This window comes from Mesoplodon bidens (genome assembly GCF_964165515.1).
Source record: "Mesoplodon bidens genome assembly, chromosome: 4".
Lineage (NCBI taxonomy): Eukaryota > Metazoa > Chordata > Mammalia > Artiodactyla > Ziphiidae > Mesoplodon > Mesoplodon bidens.
The window spans coordinates 99,847,489-99,869,684 of NC_138160.1; the positions used below are offsets into that span (position 1 = coordinate 99,847,489).

General features: G+C 39.1%; 1 protein-coding gene across 2 annotated transcripts in view; it reads left to right on the forward strand.

Moving 5' to 3' along the window:
* HSD17B4 (hydroxysteroid 17-beta dehydrogenase 4) overlaps positions 1 to 22,196 on the forward strand; it is a 153,195-nt gene that overhangs the window by 105,071 nt on the left and 25,928 nt on the right. Inside the window, exon 24 of one of the 2 annotated variants that reach the window (XM_081231331.1) lies at positions 7,136 to 7,225. The exons of the other annotated variant lie outside the window; for it this stretch is intronic. Coding sequence (XP_081087457.1) covers positions 7,136 to 7,165 — 30 coding nt within the window. The 3' untranslated portion in view covers positions 7,166 to 7,225. Of the gene's footprint in view, positions 1 to 7,135; positions 7,226 to 22,196 lie in introns of those variants that run through there. 2 annotated transcript variants of the gene reach the window in all.

Consider the following 22,196-nt stretch of genomic DNA (forward strand, 5'->3'; position numbering starts at 1 on the left):
TTCTCTAACTAAGGGTGACATAAGAGAAGGCTGGGTATTGTATAATTAACTGGACCAGAGAGGCCAATCTTTGGCATTTTTTATTTCTACTTCTTGCAGAGTTGAAAATATGCTTCTCACTTATACCTTATACCTCCTTTCTTTGTGTGTTAAAGTTTCATTCCCTAAGTGCCTTTTTACAGAACCTTAGAGACTCATCTCTTCTGGACCTCCACCCCTCCTCCAATATCCAAACCAATATTCTTTGTATTTTTCTGATAAAATCTTGTAGTTGACAAAATCAAGTTCTTTCTTGAATTAATTAGGCTTACATCTATAACTATTATAAAAGAATAATACTTAGAGGCCTAAGACATGGTCTGTTAACTCCAATTTCTATACAGTAGCTCATCTTTATCTTCTTTGTATATCTTAAAAGTAAAATTATTACTATTGTAAACATACTGAATTGCTGTAGAACTATGACTTTATCACACAGCCATTTAAAAAAAATCCCAAGTTACAAATCTCCAAAATTAAGTTAATTAAAGTGTTTAGTTGATTTTCATTTCATAAATTCAGTGAAAATTAGCTTAATTGCTTATTCAATAATTAGACTACAACAGAAAATATTGAAATTTCATATTCTTTGTAAAGGCATTGAATTTTGTAAATTGTGTTCACTTTAACTCACCTGAAAATCAGTTCGGGACATAGGAAAGCAAATGAAAACTTCAGAAGTTTTTTAAAATTTACTTTATTGAAGTATAGTTGATTTACAATGTTGTGTTAATTTCTGCTGTATAGCAAAGTGATTCAGTTATTCATATATATACGTTCTTTTTCATATTCTTTCCCACTATGGTTTATCACAGGGTACTGAATTTCCTTCCCTGTGCTATACAGTAGGACCTTGTTGTTTATCCATCCCATATATACTAGCTTGCATCTACTAATCCCAAACTCCCAATCCATCCCTCCCCGCCCCACCTTCCCCTTGGCTACCACAAGTCTGTTCTCTATGAAAAACTTCAGAAATTATGATAATCAAATGGGTCTGCTTTCATACTCAATTTCACTTTTATATGTCAAAGATTGAGTTTCATCATGATATTTTATTCTAAGGAGAACGTTAGAAAGTTATCTGATTTAATAATGCATTGATTGGTGTAGTTGAAATAAAGAGATTATCTGTTGCTAAAATGGGTTAACTAACATCACAACTCAGGAATATATGCAGGCAACTAGTAATAGCTCCCTAGTTTTATGAGCCCCCTTACATACCTAGGCTTAATTTTATTCCCTTTCTGACTTGAAACAGCCAATGACAAGAAAGGGAATAGTTGCCCTTGGCTGAAAACTCAAGTTCATTTGCTGCTGGTAACTTGCATGAAAACCGGGCAAGCATTCTCTAGGCTGGTTTCCTAGTTGTTAAGAGCTTGAACTAGGTCGTCACCAGAAGGTCTTCTGGTTTCAAGATTTTAGGAGTCTATAAACATTAAAGTTCCAGTCTTCCTTTGAAACCAGTTATTTCACTATATCAAGTAGGAATAATACTGTATATAGATGTCCAATGAAAACCAGTGATGAAAAAAGAGAATTGGCATAGTCAAAATGTCAGCAGCCTTGGTGGAAAAAAAGTGGTGGGGGCCCAGGTTTTTCAGCCTCTTTGGTCACCTTTCATTTAATATTTAATTCCAAGAGTCTCCATCCTGCTTACAATGCGAACTCCCATGCCCCTACCAACATGTCCAAGTATTCTTGGGGAGGGGAGCAGTGGTTAACAGTTTTTCTAGTCATCTTTTGATATAATTTTCTGACTCCATTGAATTAGCAGTCTCTCATCTCTCCTTATTCAGTTATTCCCTTCTTTTATCATTGCATTGAATCTAAATGCGGAACAGCATTCATTTTTGCTCATATTTTATCCCAAACCATTTACACAAGGTAGTTATGTGTACTAGACCAGGACTGAAGCATTAGAATTAACACAGAGGGTTTACCTCACAGCTTAGCCCAGTAGGCTACTTGTGGAATATACTAGATGCTCTGGTTCTTAGTAGTGCCTTTGCCACTCCCACTGTTGAAAAGCCCCAAATAGGCTGACTCCTCTCACATCTGCCTTCCTTACCTCCCACATCTCCATGCTTAATAAAGCAAATATACCTAGCAGTTTAGCTCTGTTTCTCAACCAGGCCATTGGAGCTCTTTTCACAGCTAGGGAGGATTTCAGCGTATATGCCTAAACAAAGATAATTCTTTCTCTAAAAGGAATTCTGCCTCTCCCTTACAAGTATTTTTTCCTTTGGGGCAAAGTAGGATGGCAAGTTAGGGAGAAGTGAGTAGGGAAACTTGGAGGCAGCTTGGGAAGAGGATGCTGGGAAAGGGAACTAACACCTCTGAGTTGCCCACCAGCTGCAGGACCCAGTGCCAAGGGTTTTACAAGTATTATCCCAGCCAATCATCATGACAAGCCTACGAAGTAGATAATATCATCATCCCTATTATAAAGACAAGGAGACAGGTTTGGGGAGGTTCAATAACTTGCTCAACAGTATATAGCTAAGTGGCAGATCTGGGATTTGGATACAGGCAACCTTTGTAAATCACTATGAAACGCTGCTGCCTTATCCATTTTGCTGGCGCCCCACGTACATGATTGCATTCTAGTCCTGTGAGTTATGTGCAATTTTCATCATTTTTCCCAAAGAGTAAACTTTCCCAAAGTCACAGAGTTAGGATTTAGTGGCGCCAGGAATCAAACCCAGCTCACGTCACTAATCTCCTAAGTCTGTGTGGCATGTTGCCTTGATGGGCTTTCCATTTAAAATATTGATATACCTATACTTTTCCTTGGGTTTGACAAGGAGAATTTATAATGATCCCATTAAAATTTTGCCAGGTTGTATAGTAAACATCACAGAGTTGATGCCTAAGGACATTTATTTTCAAGGTTTACAGTGTGAGCAATAGAAAGAATAGGAGAAAGTGCATCAAAGAAGATTAAAGAAAACACTTTCAGATAGTAAAAATACCATTGGGCAAGAAATACACACACTTAGGATTGTCAGGTATGGGTATTGTTCTAATTTTGGAATTCCAAACCCATGGATTCTGGTAAGAAACATTTTACCGGGTACTTCAACTTGTCAAAAATAAGCGAACTGGCAAGTATGAAGATATGCAGTCATTTATGTTAAACATTGCAGTGAAAATACTGAATTTTCATTGTCTTTTAAAATTACTGTGCCCACAGAAACATTTTACACATAAAAATTATGGACATGGTAATAGGGATGTTGAGTCTGTTTTCAAAAACGAGCTTAATAGAGAAATTAAGAGAATTTAAAATCAATAAAACGAAACATCAGTCAATATCCATCCCACTGGATGCTTGAATTCCTTCTTTGATGTACCTGGCGGGTGTTTGTGCGGCCTTTTCTAGGTTACCTCTAGTGATAGAGAACTCTGTTTTTCCTAAGGCAGGGAGGGACTTCCTTAGGAAAACAGGCTGTGCTAAGTGTCACATAATTGAGTGTAATGATGAAATATGTTTTCTGGTATAATCTGTTGATTTTTGTTTTTGCTTAATGAAGCAGGAGAGATTAAATTTCTCCTGTAGAGCTGGTTCAAATTGTTTTCAACAAACTTATGGTTACTGAACGGGAAAGGGGTGTGGGGGAGAGGGATAAATTAGGAGGTTGGGATGAACATATACACCCCACTATATATAAAATAGATAACCAACAAGGACCTACTGTATAGCACAGGGAACTATACTCAATATTTTGTAATAACTTATAAGGGAAAAAGAATCTGAAAAAAAATAGATATATATGTATGTATAACTGAATCACTGTGCTGTACACCTGAAACCAATACAACATTATAAATTAACTATATTTCAATTGAAAAAAAAAGATACATTGTACAACACAGAGAATATAACCAGTATTTTGTAGTAACTGTAAATAGAAAGTAACCTTTAAAAATTGTATAAAAATTTAAAAATTAAAAAAAAATTTTCACAAGAACTAATAAAAATACATACATAAATACATAAAATCAAGCCACCTCCCCCCAAAAAAACCCCACAAACAAATCCTTTCAAAAGGGAGGGAACATGAACTAAGGGGAACAATGTTAGCCTTGGGGTCAGGAGGCCAATCCCAATTTCACACAATGGTGGGTCTGAGAGCCAGTCCTGTGATTCCTGAGCATCCCTCCTCTTGACTGTTTTCTTGGTGCATCTCTTGGGGTTGTTTTAAGAGTTAGATGAAAATGAATATGAAATATGTTTTTTAAAATAGATCTTTATTGGAGTATAATTGCTTCACAATACTGTGTTAGTTTCTGTTGTACACCAAAATGAATCAGCCATATGCATATATATGTCCCCATATCCCCTTCCTCTTGAGCCTCCCTCCCACCCTCCCTATCCCACCCCTCTAGGTCATGGCAATGTACTGAGCTGATCTCCCTATGCTATGCTGCTGCTTCCTACTAGCTAACTGTGACATATGTTTTAATAAGACCATTTTATAGCTCTGTGCTTTATGAGTCATTAAATTGGGAGAGACAATGCTCTAAATGTAGTCAGATGAGTGTAGAGTTCAGTGATGCAGGCGCTTTGCTTACTTATACAGGGGTTGTCAGGGCCTGGAGCACTTGCAGGCAAGAGTTTGTCTGTGTGGGGTGTGGGGTGGGTCCTGGTTATCAAAGATCTGATGCCAGGAAAGGGAGCATGTGTTCCAGTCTACCTGCAGACGGGTCAGATCTTTCTTTCGAGTAGGAGATGCTCCCAGCTTCCCTTCCCTGAAGCTCTCTGTCCCAGATTCATTCCATCAGCCCCTGGGGACCTCCTACAACATATTGGCTGGTTCCCTTGAGGGCTGAGGTCCTGATCTGATTTCAGCAGGTTTATCATGGCTATGGGACCCTACCCGGCTCTGTTCACTTTTCCTAGGGTGAGACTTTACTCCTCATCTGATGGTGAAGGGCCTGCCCTTATGGGGCAGATTTCTGGGACTCACCCATTACCCATCCGCTTTCTATCATTGCTAGCTTAGTTGTCTCAACTGTATCTTCTATGTTTCGGATTGGATTCACCTAATACCAACCATTTCCCAAACATGCCTCTGTTTTCTAAACTTCTGAGACAGTATGTCTTAGACCTGTGTTTTTCAAAATATGGTCTCTGCAGGCCCTTCAATAAGTGGTGCTGGGAAAACTGGACAGCTACATGTAAAAGAATGAAATTAGAACACTCCCTAACACCGTACACAAAAATAAACTCAAAATGGATTAAAGACCTAAATGTAAAACCGGATACTATAAAACTCTTAGAGGAAAACAGGAAGAACACTCTTTGACATAAATCACAGCAAGATGTTTTTGACCCACCTCCTAGAGTAATGGAAATAAAAACAAAAATAAACAAATGCGACTTAATGAAATGTAAAAGCTTTTGCACAGCAAAGGAAACCATAAACAAGACAGCCGTCAGAATGGGAGAAAATATTTGCTAACTAAGCAACCGACAAGGGATTAATCTCCAAAATATACAAACAGCTCATGCAGCTCAATATCAAAAAAACAAACAACCCAATCCAAAAATGGGCAGAAGACCTAAATAGACATTTCTCCAAAGAAGACATACAGATGGCCAACAAATGCATGAAAAGATGCTCAACATCACTAATCATTAGAGAAATGCAAATCAAAACTACAATGAGGTATCACCTCACACCAGTTAGAATGAGCATCATCAGAAAATCTAGAAACAACAAATCCTGGAGAGGGTGTGGAGAAAAGGGAACCCTTTTGCACTGTTGGTGGGAATGTAAATTGATACATCCACTATGGAGAACAGTATGGAGCTTCCTCAAAAAACTAAAAATAGAATTACCATGTGACCCAGCAACCCCATTACTGGGCATATACCCTGAGAAAACCATAATTCAAAAAGAGTCATGTACCACAATGTTCATTGCAGCTCTATTTACAATAGCCAGGTCATGGAAGCAACCTAAATGCCCATTGACAGACAAATGGATAAAGATGTGGTACATATATACAATGGAATATTACTCAGCCATAAAAAGGAACAAAATTGGGTCATTTGTAGAGATGTAGATGGACCTAGAGACTGTCATACAGAGTGAAGTAAGTCAGAAAGAGAAAAACAAATATCGTATATTGACGTATATATGTGGGATCTAGAAAACTGGTACAGATGAACTGGTTTGCAAGGCAGAAATAAAGACACAGATGTAGAGAACAAATGTATGGACACCAAGGGGGAAATGGGGGTGGTGGGATGAATTGGGAGATTGGGATTGACATATATACACAAATATGTATGAAATAGGTAACTAATGAGAACCTGCTGTATAGCACAGGGAACTCCACTTCGCTGTACAGTAGAAACTAACACAACATTGTAAAACAACTATACCCCAATTAAAAACAAACAAAAAACAAACAAAAAAACTAAAAGTAAAAAAAATAAAAACAAAATATGGTCTCTGGACCAGCAGTATTAGTGTCTCCTGGGAATTTGTTAGAGAGGCAAGTTTTGGGGCCCAGCTTCAGACCTACTGTATCGGAAACTCTTAGGATAGGGTCTCGCAATCTCCCTCCAGGGGATTCTGATGCACATTACTGTTTGCGCACCCCGTCCTGGACTGTCTGGTTGGCCTCCGTGAAGGCAGATTAGGCCACTTCATCTCCCCCTCCTCCCTGTACTAGTCCGAGAGTAGAATTTCTGCCTGGGGTCAGGTTTCACTCTATCTCTACCATCCTGTTGCTCAAATCCATCAAAAGCATCATGATTATTTCTACATATAAATAGTCCAGGTTAAGTAAGATTACCATGGGAGCATAACGAGCCACATATTCTGGTGCTGTGATTTACAGATATCCATCCTGACCTGAACTAACTGGGTACTAATTCTGCAATGGCAGACAGCATACAATTTTTTAAAAAACAAAAGAAATGCCACAGGAGGGAGTGGTGGGGATGGTGGAGGAGCTCAAGTGTTTGAAGTCGGCTAGGATATTACCCTATATCACACTCAGGATAACTTCCCTGTACTTCCTTTTTCTCTCCTCTTATTTTTTCCTTCTGTTCTAGTTCTGATGTTCTTTCTTACAGGAACAGATGAGTAGTTTGACTACTAGCTAATGAAAAGAAGAGAGCATTACCTTGTTTATAGACTTTGGGCATTACTACCTAGTGGCTTAACTGTGAAAGCTGAGGTATGTCTTCCTGATTGCTACTTAATTTTCTCAGGAATAACTAAGTGGGAGCTACAACATCTTTGTTTAGCAGCTATGGTTTTCATTAAATTTAATTAAGTCTCCCAGAAGCTTTAAATTTAGGGTAACCTCAAAATTCTGGTGGCTTCTGCTAAGTATAATTATATTCCCTTTACAGCTGCCATGGTTTGGGAAAGCTGGCCTGTCAGACTTAAAAGTCTTTAACAAGTTCACCAGTATTTTGGTTTCAGAGAGTCCATTTCCAAGCTCAGCCCTCCCTTCCCTCTCTCCTTTCCTCCCTCCCTCACTCCCTCTTTCTTTCTTCCCCTTTTTGCAGAAGGCTGTGGCTAATGTGAACTTAACAACAGCTGCTCAGTTATGCTTACAACCTCAGTAATGAGTTGAGGTCAACGTTTCCGAGGTTACTTTTGCCAGAAGGATTCTAAGACAGTCTTGGTTGACCACTGGGGTAAGTTGGCGTCCCTGAGTTCACTAGATTCTGTGTCCAAAGAACCAAGTGGACACAAGGCCTGGAGAGGATGAGAACAAGGGTCTGAGGCTGCCTTAATGGCAAGCACTCACTGCCAGAAGGGAAGGAGACTTAAGTGCCTGGAGCTCCCCCTCACCTTCTGTTTAATCCTTTTTCCTTTGAAATAAGTACATCCTTTTTAAATCTAAATTTAGAAAGGACTGTGCAAATTTGCTGTGAAGGTAGTGCAGTAACATTGCAGAAAGCCTTTTGATGTAACCATCAGTGTTTTCCAAATGACAGACTGTGTCATGAGAAGGAATTTGCTCCAGGTCGGTTTTCTAAACCCTCACCTGTGCAGTCCTGCAAACTGAGGTGGGCATAGGGAGAAGGAGAAGGAAGAGGAGTTATTAAACAACTACAGTGTGCGAAACTGGTCCTCCAGGCTCCAAGATTTTCATATGAAAAGAGTTCTTCCTCAGAGGTCCCAGAACGATTGCATTTTCCTACTGGTGCTGTAGTTTCATATCAGCGTTTTTCTCGCCTAGCTAAGAGTATAATGTATCATTGCAAAGGTAATGAGAGAAGGTTGTCAGGAGTTTGATGAAGTTCAAAATTTTTTTTGTACTCTTGGTATCAGCTACACTTCCCTGGGTCTGAACGCAGATTATCCAGGTCAATTCTATTTCTTTCGAAGTAAACATTTTCCAAGTTGCAAGCAGATTCCTGTACTACTTGTGTGCATTCCATTTGATTCCAGCTGTAATCCTGGGCACATTTAATGACATGCATAATTGTTATGATGATCTGTTGTCACTGGGGATAAATATCAAGCAGTTGAATAAATTGCCTTAATTAGTATTGTTTTTTTTTTTTTTTTTTTTTTTTTTTTGCGGTACGCGGGCCTCTCACTGTTGTGGCCTCTCCCATTGCGGAGCACAGGCTCCAGACGCGCAGGCTCAGCGGCCATGGCTCACGGGCCCAGCCGCTCCGCGGCATGTGGGATCTTCCCGGACCGGGGCACGAACTCATGTCCCCTGCGTCGGCAGGCGGACTCTCAACCACTGCGCCACCAGGGAAGCCCTAGTATTGTTTTAATACAGCTAAACAAACCAAATGTTTTTAAGTTTCATTTCCCTTTGATAGTTGTTCAGTATCTATAATCATTTTTTCTATATCATTAGTTTTCCTGCTATCCATACAAAATAAAAATATTTCTCTCCAGTTCAGGATTGAATATGGACTGGATGTTAGATGATATCAAGGAATTTTATCAAGGGTAGCAGTGGTGTTGTGCTTATGTAAGAAAATGTTCTTACGTTATAGAAGTGCACACTGAATCATGTAGGACTGAAGTGATATGCTAGTTGATTATACTATTCTTTTGTGCATATTTGAACATTTTCATGATAAAAAGCTCATGGATTGGAAGAATTAATATTGTTAAAATGACCATACTATCCAAGGTAATCTACAGATTTGATGAAATCCCTATTAAAACGCCACTGGCATTTTTCACATGACTGGAATAAATAATTCTAAATTTTGTATAGAAACACAAAAGACCGTGAATAGCCAAAACAATCTTAAGAAAAAAAGAACAAAACAAGAGGCATCATGCTCCCTGAGTTCAAGCTAAACTACAAAGCTTTAGTTATGAAAACAGTATTGCGCTGGCACAAACACAGGCACATAGATGAATGGAACAGAATGGAGAACCCAGAAATGAACTCACACTTATATGGGCAATTAATCTATGACAAAAGAGGCAAGAAGATAGAAAGGGGAAAAAGACAGCCTCTTCAATAAATGGTGTTGGGAAAACTGGACTACTTTCTCACACCTTATACAAAAATAAACTCAAAATGGATTAAAAACTTAAATGTAAGACCTAAAACAATAGAGCTCCTAGAAGAAAACTTAGGTATATGTTCTTTGACATTGGTCTTAGCAATATTTCTTTGGATATGTCTCCTCAGGCCAGGGAAACAAAAGCAGAAATAAACAAATGGGACTACATCAAACTAAAAAGCTTTTGTACAGTGGAGGAAACTATCAATTAAATGAAAAGACTGCCTATTGAATGGGAGAAGATATTTGCAAACGATAGATCCAATAAGGGGCTAATATCCAAAATATACAAAGAATTCATACAATTCAATATCTAAAAAACAAACCACCCAATTAAAAAAGGGGCGAGGACCTGAACAGAAATTTTTCCAAAGAAGACAAATAGATGACCAACAGACACATGAAAAGATGCTCAACGTCACTAATCACCAAGGAAATGTAAATCAAAGCCACAATGAGATACCACCACCTCACACCTGCCAGAATGGCTATCAAAAAAACAACAAATAAAAACTGTTGGCGAGGATGTGGAGCAAAGTGAATCCTTGTGCACTGTTGGTGGGGATGGAAATCGGTGCAGCCACTATGGAAGAGAGTATGGAGTTTCCTCAGAAAAATAAAAATAAAAATACTGTATGATCCAGCATTTCCACTTCTAGGTAGTTATTCAAAGAAAATGAAAAATTAGTTCAAAAAGATGTATGTACTTCACTGTTCATTGTAGCATTATATACAATAGCCAAGTTATGGAAGCAACCTAAGTGCCCATGAATAGATGAATGGATAAAGAATATGTGATATATATATACACACACACACACACACACACACACACACACACACAATGGAATATTACTCAGCCATAAAAAAGAATGAAATCTTGCTATTTGTGACAACATGGATGGACCTAGAGGGTATTATGCTAAGTGAAAAAAGTCCGACAGAGAAAGACAAATACTGTATGATTTCCCTTTATGTGAAACCTAAAAAACAAAACAAATGAACAAACATAGCAAAACAGGAACAGAATCATAGATACAGAGAACAAATGGGTGGTTGCCAGAGAGGAAGGAAGAAGGGGGATGAGAGAAAGAAGGAGATTAAGAAGTATGAACTTCCAGTTACAAAATAAATGAGTCACAAGTATGAAATGTTCAATGTGGGGAATATAGTCAATAGTAATGTAATATCTTTGTATGGTGACAGATGGCAACTAGACTTATTGTGGTGATCATTTTGAACGTATAGAAATATTGAATCACTATGTTGTGTAATGGGAACTAACATAGTGTCGTAGGCCAATAATACTTCAAACCCAAACAAACTCATAGAACAGGAGATCAGATTTGTGGTTACCAGAGGCGGGGGTAGGGAGAGGGGGCATCTGAAGGTGGTAACAAGGTACAAACTTCCAGTTATAAAATAAATAAGTGCTAGGGATGTAATGTTCAACATGATACATATGATTAACACTGCTGTATGTTATATATGAAAGTTGTTAAAGTAAACCCTAAGAGTTCTCATCACAAGGAAAAAAATGTTTCTTTTATTTTCTATCTATATGAGGTGATGGTTGTCACTAAACTTATTGTGGTAATAATTTCATGATGTAGAAGAGGCAGATCTTTACGCTGTACACCTTAAACTTAGATAGTGCTATATGTCAATTATATCTCAATAACATTGGAAGGAAAATAAAATTAGCCCCCTCATACACATGCACGCCATAATGCAAAGCTACCGCCTTTGATCCGCACACATAGAGTGATCCCGACCCCCTCTGCCCAGTCTGGAAAGATGAGCAAGGAAGTCTAGAAAATGCTAGGGTTACTCCGCAGTCCTTGTGACAACGAGAAACACCCCCATGTGTCCAAATGAGCCTAGGAGGCTGGCATCTGAGTACTTGGTGCAGGGCTGGGTGGGGTCAAAGGGTGGGAAAGGAAAGGAAACCCTCTGCATTCAGGCTGAGACTGCACGAGATATTCGTGCTGGGGAAAGAAGGGCTCCAGTCCCCGAGGCTGTGTTTCTGGGGCACTGCTGTCCTGTGGCTCTTGCCTCCTACCCATCACATTCCCCTCCATTTCCAGAAAGTGGTTCTTAGGTGCTCCCTACAAACTCCATCTACTTGCTGATGGCTAAAATCCCCGTAAGGCGAGAAAGCATTTCAATCTCTAACCCATGATAAGCTATATAAAAGTAAACACCTGGTTGAGATGAAGCATTGGCATTCATTTACCCTGAGGTCTCATCAGTCAACAAGTGTTAAGTGTTGAAATGAGAGCTTTTCCTAACGAGAGGGGAGGAAGGTGGTGAGGAAAGCGGAAGAGGCCGCTCCTGACTCATTCTGGTCTGTGTGTGGACTGACAAAGGCCTTTCTTGCTTCTGTGGCCTCTGGTGCCTGAGGTAGGGAAGACCCTGAGGGAAACCCCGAGGTGAGCTTTTGAAGCAAGAAGGCTTCCTGTTATATTTGGCCAATGGAAATCAATTTCATTGCTCTACAGTATGAGGTTTTCTTTTTTCCAAATGTGACAGGGGAAGAGGCCTTAGAGGTTCAGAGATGGCAAGTGTAAATTAGGGAGCTAAAACCAGACAATAGCAAGCATGGCTGACACGTGTTCTCCGTCTACTTAGGCGCTAGGATGGCCACATCATTTTGGATATTGTAACAACTGAGTTTTCCTCGCGGACTCTGTTACATGGAGACTGGGCTGCACAAGTGAAACAGGTGATCTCTGATATCTAATACAGTGTGTTTTTACCTTGTATTAACAAGGTGCTTTTAAATCCTTGCTTTTTACCATAAATTAATTGTAGTTGTTAATATGCTTTGTCATTGTCTTAAATCATTGTGTTAGCTGTGAGAAGATCATTCAGAAAGGGTTTGTTTTTTGTTTTTTTGCTTTGATAATGATTACTCATGACTGCTCCCTGAACTATCTCACATACAGTATTAGACATAAGGTAATCAGTACATGATTTTGCTCCATGACCAAAAAAACCGTGCTTTGTGCAAACCTGCTTTGTGCCAGGGACTCTAATAGAGCCTAAGCTATGTTTTAAGTGTATTGTAAATGGCTTGGAGTGCAGAGGAATAAATTAAGATGACTGTAAGGGGATGTGAGTCCAGCCACATTCCCACCTTTCCTGCCCTTATGCTGTCTCTATTGCAGTCGTTAGTCTACTGAGGATGTGTTTTTACCTCTCAGAATTGTTCACAAGCTATTAAAGTGTTTGCAACCAGAGAGGCTAATACCAGGTTGCCCCCTCCCTCTGAGTATGGAGAGATTTTAAAATGAAGAGGGACTTACTGGCTTGCTAATAAGTGTTGAACTCTTAAAAGTGCTTTAGAGAAATCATGACCTGGTGAGCAGTTTGCATCTGCCTTCAGAAAAGGAGCTAAGTTTTTCCTTCACTGGGCTTTTATCCGAATCAGAAGATCAGTAACAGTAATGTGATACTGAGACAAGGGCAACAGTGGTCTAGTAATGAAGCAGAGGGAATGTGAAAAATTCTGAAAATCTTGGCAAGGGAAGAGGATCCAGAATCCAGAAGGCCATAGAATCAGTAGCAGTGACTTTAGCAAGTGATTATGGAATCCAGGATCTCTAGAGTAGGTGAGGGCTGCAAACGAATTCTTGAGGGTTTTCGCTGTTTTTCTAATCTTTTTAACCTTAAAGTTGGTGTGTGTTGAGAAAAGTCAGTATCTTTCCAGATTGGAGGTTAATGCACAGGGATTTTATGCAGCGGTTTTCAGATCATGGTCATGGAATCAGCAGCATCAGCATCATCCAGGAAATTGCTAGAAATGCAAATTCTTGGGCCCAGATCAGACCTACTGAATCAGCAGTTTGTTTTAACAAGTTACCAGGTGATTCTGATGCCTGCTTAAGTAGGAGAGCCACCTGTCTACCTCCTTTCAGTGGATCCCACCCACAGGTATGTGGGATTTCCAGAACTCTTTGTGAATTGGTGAGATTAGAGCTTGGTTTGTAAGCTCTCCTGTAGTGAATGAGTAAATAGGAGGTTGAGTTTTGGCAGCTAAAGTTGGCCACAGATTTAAGAACAAAATTTCTTTTTCTAAAAATCTTGGAGATATTTTGCCTCTTCAGTATAAAATATTCCTGAAGCTAAGAAGGAAAGTACTGACTTGAAAAGGAAAAGGAAAAAAGGGTGATTCTGGGAAACACCAAGACACACACCTGACTGGTTATTAGTTGACAATGTGAAAATCACTGTGCCCCAAAGAAAACTTATTTGATGATATTAAATGAAATTTTATCCAAATGAAAGCAAATAAAAAGGAAATATGGATGGATAATTACCATGAAATTGTTGAATTTCAGTAAAGGCAATTTTTCATTTGTAGAAATTACATTTTTAACTCTGTACCAGCTCAGAGAAACCATCAGCAGGAAGAGTCATGGGAGTTTTAGTCATTTTTAGCCTTGGATCAGTTATATAGCATGTTTGTGATGAGAATCAAATGGTATAAAGAGTAGATATGAAGGCCCTCTAGCAAATCATTATATGTGTAACGTGTTCTTCACGTTAAGGTCAATTCATTTGGTAGTATAAGGAATTCCAATTGGAATATGGAATTTTATGAATATTTTCTTTCATCAGTGTAACCAGAATTTAGGTGGCTACCATGTGGACAGAATAGTAATAGTGTTCTCACCCCTCCTCCAAACAATGTTAGGAAGAGTCAGCCACATTCGGGGGTGGTGGTGGTGGGATGAATTGGGAGATTGGGATTGATATATATACACTAATATGTATAAAATAGATAACTAATAAGAAAAAGCTGTATAAAAAATAAGTAAAATAAAATTCAAAAATTCAAAAAAAAAAAAAAAGAGTCAGCCACATTCATATGAAGGGTGAATAAGATTTTTTGACCACAGAGTTACACCGCTATGGAAAAGATACAAAATTAAAAGTAACCGAATTTTACCTCAAGCCAAACCAAGGCTTTTGAAAATGAGAACCCTTATGTGCATAAAAGAGAAACCATATACAAAACTAAAAATATCACCTTAGGAATGCCTTACCTTTGAGATACGGGGCTCTTTTTTTTTAAATTTTTTTATTAGTTTCTGCTTTATAACAAAGTGAATCAGTCATACATATACATCTGTTCCCACATCCCTTCCCTCATGCATCTCCCTCCCTCCCACCCTCCCCATCCCACCCCTCCAGGCGGTCACAAAGCACCAATCTGATCTCCCTGTGCTCTGCGGCTGCTTCCCACTATCTATCTACCTTACGTTTGGTAGTGTATATATGTCCATGCCTCTCTTTCGCTTTGTCACAGCTTACCCTTCCCCTCCCCACATCCTCAAGTCCATTCTCAAGTAGGTCTGTGTCTTTATTCCCGTTTTACCCCTAGGTTCTTCATGACATTTTTTTTAAAAATTCCATATATATGTGTTAGCATACGGTATTTGTCTTTCTCTTTCTGACTTACTTCACTCTGTATGACAGACTCTAGTTCTATCCACCTCATTACAAATAGCTCAGTTTCGTTTCTTTTTATGGCTGAGTAATATTCCATTGTATATATGTGCCACATCTTCTTTATCCATTCATCCGATGATGGACACTTAGGTTGTTTCCAGCTCCGGGCTATTGTGAATAGAGCTGCAATGAACATTTTGGTACATGTCTCTTTTTGAATTATGGTTTTCTCAGGGTATATGCCTAGTAGTGGGATTGCTGGGTCATATGGTAGTTCTGTTTTTAGTTTTTTAAGGAACCTCCATACTGTTCTCCATAGTGGCTGTACCAATTCACATTGCCACCAGCAGTGCAAGAGTGTTCCCTTTTCTCCACACCCTCTCCAGCATTTATTGTTTCTAGATTTCTTGATGATGGCCATTCTGACTGGTGTGAGATGATATCGCATTGTAGTTTTGATTTGCATTTCTCTAATGATTAATGATGTTGAGCATTCTTTCATGTGTTTGTTGGCAGTCTGTATATCTTCTTTGGAGAAATGCCTATTTAAGTCTTCTGCCCATTTTTGGATTGGGTTGTTTGTTTTTTTGCTATTGAGCTGCATGAGCTGTTTATAAATTTTGGAGATTAATCCTTTGTCAGTTGCTTCATTTGCAAATATTTTCTCCCATTCTGAGGGTTGTCTTTTGGTCTTGTTTATGGTTTCCTTTGCTGTGCAAAAGCTTTGAAGTTTCATTAGGTCCCATTTGTTTATCTTTGTTTTTATTTCCATTTCTCTAGGAGGTGGGTCCGAAAGGATCTTGCTGTGATTTATGTCATAGAGTGTTCTACCTATGTTTTCCTCTAAGAGTTTGATAGTTTCTGGCCTTACATTTAGGTCTTTAATCCATTTTGAGCTTATTTTTGTGTATGGTGTTAGGGAATGATCTAATCTCAAACTTTTACATGTCCCTGTCCAGTTTTCCCAGCACCACTTATTGAAGAGGCTGTCCTTTCTCCACTGTACATTCCTGCCTCCTTTATCAAAGATAAGTTGGCCATATGTGCGTGGGTTTATCTCTGGGCTTTCTATCCTGATCCACTGATCTATCTTTCTGTTTTTATGCCAGTACCACACTGTCTTAATTACTGTAGCTTTGTAGTATAGTCTGAAGTCAGGGAGCCTGATTCCTCCAGCTGCGTTTTTCGTTCTCAAGATTGCTTTGGCTATTCGGGGTCTTTTGTTTTCCAAACAAATTTTGAAATTTTTTGTTCTAGTTCTGTGAAAAATGCCAGTGGTAGTTTGATAGGGATTGCATTGAATCTGTAGATTGCTTTGGGTAGTAGAGTCATTTTCACAATATTGATTCTTCCAATCCAGGAGCATGGTATATCTCTCTATCTATTTGTATCATCTTTAATTTCTTTCATCAGTGTCTTATAATTTTCTGCATACAGGTCTTTTGTCTCCTTAGGTAGGTTTATTCCTAGATATTTTATTCTTTTTGTTGCAATGGTAAATGGGAGTGTCTTCTTGATTTCATTTTCAGATTTTTCATCATTAGTGTACAGGAATGCCAGAGATTTCTGTACATTAATTTTGTATCCTGCTACTTTACCAAATCCATTGATTAGCTCTAGTAGTTTTCTGGTAGCATCTTTAGGATTCTCTATGTATAGTATCATGTCATCTGCAAACAGTGACAGCTTTACTTCTTCTTTTCCAATTTGGATTGCTTTTATTTCCTTTTCTTCTCTGATTGCTGTGGCTAAAACTTCCAAAACTATGTTGAATAAGAGTGGTGAGAGTGGGCAGCCTTGTCTTGTTCCTGATCTTAGTGGAAATGGTTTCAGTTTTTCACCATTGAGGACAATGTTGGCTGTGGGTTTGTCATATATGGCCTTTATTATGTTGAGGAAAGTTCCCTCTATGCCTACTTTCTGCAGGGTTTTTATCATAAATGAGTGTTGAATTTTGTCGAAAGCTTTCTCTGCATCTATTGAGATGATCATATGGTTTTTCTCCTTCAACTTGTTAACATGGTGTATCACATTGATTGATTTGCATATATTGAAGAATCCTTGCATTCCTGGAATAAACCCCACTTGATCATGGTGTATGATCCTTTTAATGTGCTGTTGGGTTCTGTTTGGTAGTATTTTGTTGAGGATTTTTGCATCTATGTTCATCAATGATATTGGCCTGTAGTTTTCTTTCTTTGTGTCATCCTTGCCTGGTTTTGGTATCAAGGTGATGGTGGCCTCGTAGAATGAGTTTGGGAGTGTTCCTTCCTCTGATATTGTTTGGAAGAGTTTGAGAAGGATGGGTGTTAGCTCTTCTCTAAATGTTTGATAGAATTCGCCTGTGAAGCCATCTGGCCCTGGGCTTTTGTTTGATGGAAGATTTTTAATCACAGTTTCAATTTCAGTGCTTGTGATTGGTCTATTCATATTTTCTATTTCTTCCTGAGTCAGTCTTGGCAGGTTGTGCATTTCTAAGAATTTGTCCATTTCTTCCAGGTTGTCCATTTTATTGGCATAGAGTTGCTTATAGTAATCTCTCATGATCTTTTGTATTTCTGCAGTGTCAGTTGTTACTTCTCCTTTTTCATTTCTAATTCTATTGATTTGAGTCTTCTCCCTTCTTTTCTTGTTGAGTCTGGCTAATGGTTTGTCAATTTTGTTTATCTTCTCACAGAACCAGCTTTTTTTTTTTTTTTTTTTTTTTTTTTTTTGGCGGTATGTGGGCCTCTCACTGTTGTGGCCTCTCCCGTTGCGGAGCATAGGCTCCAGAAGCGCAGGCTCAGCGGCCATGGCTCACGGGCCCAGCCACTCCTTGGCATGTGGGATCTTGCCGGACCGGGGCACGAACCCGTGTCCCCTGCGTTGGCAGGCGGACTCTCAACCACTGCGCCACCAGGGAAGCCCCAGAACCAGCTTTTAGTTTGGTTGATCTTTGCTATCCTTTCCTTCATTTCTTTTTCATTTATTTCTGATCTGATCTTTATGATTTCTTTCCTTCTGCTAACTTTGGGGGTTTTTTGTTCTTCTTTCTCTAATTGCTTTAGGTGCAGGGTCAGGTTGTTTACTCGAAATGTTTCCTGTTTCTTAAGGTGGGATTGTATTGCTATAAACTTCCCCCTTAGAACTGCTTTTGCTGCGTCCCATAGGTTTTGGGTCGTCGTGTCTCCATTGTCATTTGTTTCTAGGTATTGATTTCCTCTTTGATTTCTTCAGTGATCACTTCGTTATTGAGTAGTGTATTGTTTAGCCTCCATGTGTTTGTATTTTTTACAGCTCTTTTCCTGTAATTGATGTCTAGTCTCATAGCATTGTGGTCGGAAAAGATACTTGATACAATTTCAATTTTCTTAAATTTACCAAGGCTTGATTTGTGACCCAAGATATGATCTATCCTGGAGACTGTTCCATGAGCACTTGAGAAAAATGTGTATTCTGTTGTTTTTGGATGGAATATCCTATAAATATCAACTAAGTCCATCGGGGCTCTTAATTTTCTAAAATTACCCCTTCCCTTGTGTGGATATTATATGCTGAGCTAACGATTCCTTATTGAGCATCCTTTTTGGCTGAATAGCTTCCCTTATCAAACTATCCCAGAATGGTCGAGACTGAAATTGATTTTTAGAAGATTGGGTATATCAGACACTGACTAAAAAAGGATTCCCCAGTTCCTCATATGTCCACTCTATGACTTATTTTTCCCACTATAATGTTTAAGAAATCAATTTTGAATCAGGTTTCTGTGAGTCTTTTTTTTTTTTTTTGCAGTACACGGGCCTCTCACTGTTGTGTCCTCTCCCGCCGCGGAGCACAGGCTCCGGACGCGCAGGCTCAGCGGCCATGGCTCACGGGCCCAGCCGCTCTGCAGCATGTGGGATCTTCCTGGACCGGGGCATGAACCTGTGTCACCTGCATCGGCAGGCGGACTCTCAACCACTGCGCCACCAGGGAAGCCCTCGTGAGTCATTTTTGTAAACAATAGTCTTTTGAATCTTTTTAATAAAATATGTGCTTTCTGCTACTAGATGTCTAGAAAAAAAATGGAGTAATATATCTTCCTCAGAGCTCTAGTGAGGATTCTTTTATGTTAATATTCTTTTAAACAAATGAAGCTTCAGGATAAAAGTTCATTCAGCAATGTCTGGGAAATAAATGATAAGCTACAGGCCATATTCAGAAATGCAATCAGAAAAGAAGGCTAGCTTTTAACTTAGGGCTGGTTTTTAACTTTGTGGGACATAAAGTCATGCTAGAAGGCTGGTGATAGATAGCTACATACATACATAATATTTATATGTCCAACATACATATCTAACTAGGCAAAAGTACTTCTTCCCATGGCAGGCCAAACAAACTCAGTATGGGAAGAAATCCTTCATTATATTTAAACAGTGAGAATATGTGAGATTAAGAATTTGGAAGGCAGAATGTGGGAATAAACTTTAAAATGAGAGGAGGAGGATCTATTATTTCAACTATAAGCCGAGTGCATTATATCATATAGTCCTCAAAAGAAGCATCAAGGATAGTATCTCCATTTTACGGATGAAGTACGGATGGATCAGGAATATCCTCAAGATCATGGACTAAAAATAGGGGTTTATTGCAGAAATCTTATCGAAGACCCAAATCTTCGGTGCTGGGATGGTAAAATCCAGGCAATGCCAGAGCCCTGATGGGGTAAACAGTTGATAAAAACATACGTAAGCTGACTGGCACTATTCCTCATTTACTGCCTCCTCTAAATGCTGCTATTCCCTGAGTTTACTCATAAAATCTTGGCCAAAGAAATTGTTCAGAGGAAGTGGATAAAAGTCCAGTATCCAGAATATATAAGTAACTCTTACAAATCAACAATAAAGAGACAAATAACCCAAATAAAAACGGGCAAAGAATTTGAATAGACCATTATCCAAAGAAGATATACAAATGCCAATAAGCATGTGAAAAGATGCTCAACATCATTTGTCATTAGGGAAATTCAAATCAAAACCATAATGAGATACCTCTTCATAGCCACTAGGATGTGGAGAAATTGAAACCCTTATTCATTTTGCTGATGGGGATGTAAAATGGTTTTGCCACTGTGGAAAAGTTAGGCAGTTCCTCAAATAGTTAAACATAGATTTATCACATGACCCAACCATTTGACTCCTAGTTATATACTCAGAAGAACTGAGAACATATGTCCACACAAAAACTTGTACATGAATGTTTGTAGCAGTATAATTCATAATAGCCCAAAAGCAGAAACTCAAATGTCCATCAACTAATGAATGGATGAACAAAATATGCTATATGCATGCAATGGAATAATAGTCCACCATAAAAAGGAAGAGGCACTGATAGCTGCTACAACATGGGTGAACCTTTATAACATTACGCTGAGTGAAAGAAGCCAGCCATAAAAGACTACATATTGCATGATTCCATTTATGTGATTGATCCAGGATAGGAAATTTATGGAGACATAAAGCAGATCAGTGAGCAAAAGAAGGAAATGGAAATGCTGACTAATGTGTATGGGTGCTCTCTTGGGGTAACAAAAATGTTCTGAAATTAAATAGTGATAATAGTTGCACATTCTTGTAAATATACCAAAAGACCAGTGAATTGTACACTTTAAAAAGGATGAGTTTGTTGGTATAAGAATTATATACTAATTAAAAAACCCTTTATAGCTCAATAAAGCAATAGAAAAATTAACAAAATCAAAGGCTGTTTCTTTGACTAGATAAATGAGATTGACAAACTCTAACAAAAGTGTCGAGGAAAAAGAAGGTTGATAAAATTAAATATGATACAGAAAGAGAATGGTCAGATAAATACAGATACAACAGGAATATTAAAAAATAGTAATAAAAGATTACAGAAACATCTCACAATAGTATGAGCTTGATATATCAGTATTGATGATGTATCCTGCCCATGTTCTCAAATGGCTGTGGGCTTAAGGTTTTATCTTTTCTGGGAGGACCATGTTGGGGGTGTGAGGGTAGGGTTGGGGGGCAACAGCAATCTTTGAAGGGGCCTCAAAGGGAGAAGTCCCATTAGGCCAAATCTGCAACAATGGGCAACCAGCGAACTGGGAAATTCCTAGCATTTCTGCCAGTGACCTGGAAGTTTTGGCTAGCCTGAGTCCTAGCATTGTTACCATCTATAATGAAGCCCTAGTGGACAATTACCACTAGATGGCATCACAATGCAGCTAGCCAGGATGAATTTGAACTGTGCAACTCTGCAACTCTCCGTCCATGGTTATAGAAGCTCGTCCTGGACATTTCATTTAGTCTCACAATTAAACACCTCTTCATTTACATGGCTGATTTCTAACGTTTGCATGCTACTTATCCAATTATGGCTTTTTCTCTACTGTGAATGACTGTATGTGAGTGAACTCAAAATGTAGATGAAATGGATACATTCCTTGAAAAATATAAAATGTCACAACTAGCACAAATATAGAAAACTGAAATAGAGTCATACATATGAAATAAATTGCAATGGCATTTAACAACTTCCCCTCCCAGGAACCCCAAGCTTAGATTGTTTTACAGGTAAATTCTAAGAAACTTTCAAGAAACAGTTGTTTTCTAACCTACACTGGATATTCCAAACAATGGAAGAGAATAAAAACTGCCTGACTCATTTTATGGATCCAGAGTTAAGAACTAAGCTTCACAGTGTGTCTATGAGCGCACCCTCTGCCAGGAGGGGCGGCTCCCTCAGCAGTGGGCAGACATTGGAGCCTGGCCTTTGCCTACTGAGTCCAAAGGTGTGTCACCAAGGTGCCAGGTTCTTCCCGCTCCCTTCTTCCTCAACCTCCCCAGCAGGCGAGAGCTCTGTGTACTCAGGATTGGAGACCTCGGCTGGTATGTGGAGACTCAATGCCACACCAGGACCTCCCGATTAGAGGAAACTGAGGCAGAGAGAAGGGACTGTACTGCTCCCTCCTAGGGCAGTTGGGTGAGAAAGCCCTTCCTTGGTCTGAGTTGAAATCTGCTTCCCTGGGGCACTCCCTGAGAACAGGACCTGCTTGAACCGCTCAACTGGGAAGGTAAACAACTGGCTGGGAAGAAACAGGGTCTTCTGACCTATCTGTGGTGCTAGGGTTAAAGACTGAGGTCTAGGGAGGTACTGGCTACCACACACTGGGGACCTGAAGCAGATGAAGGAC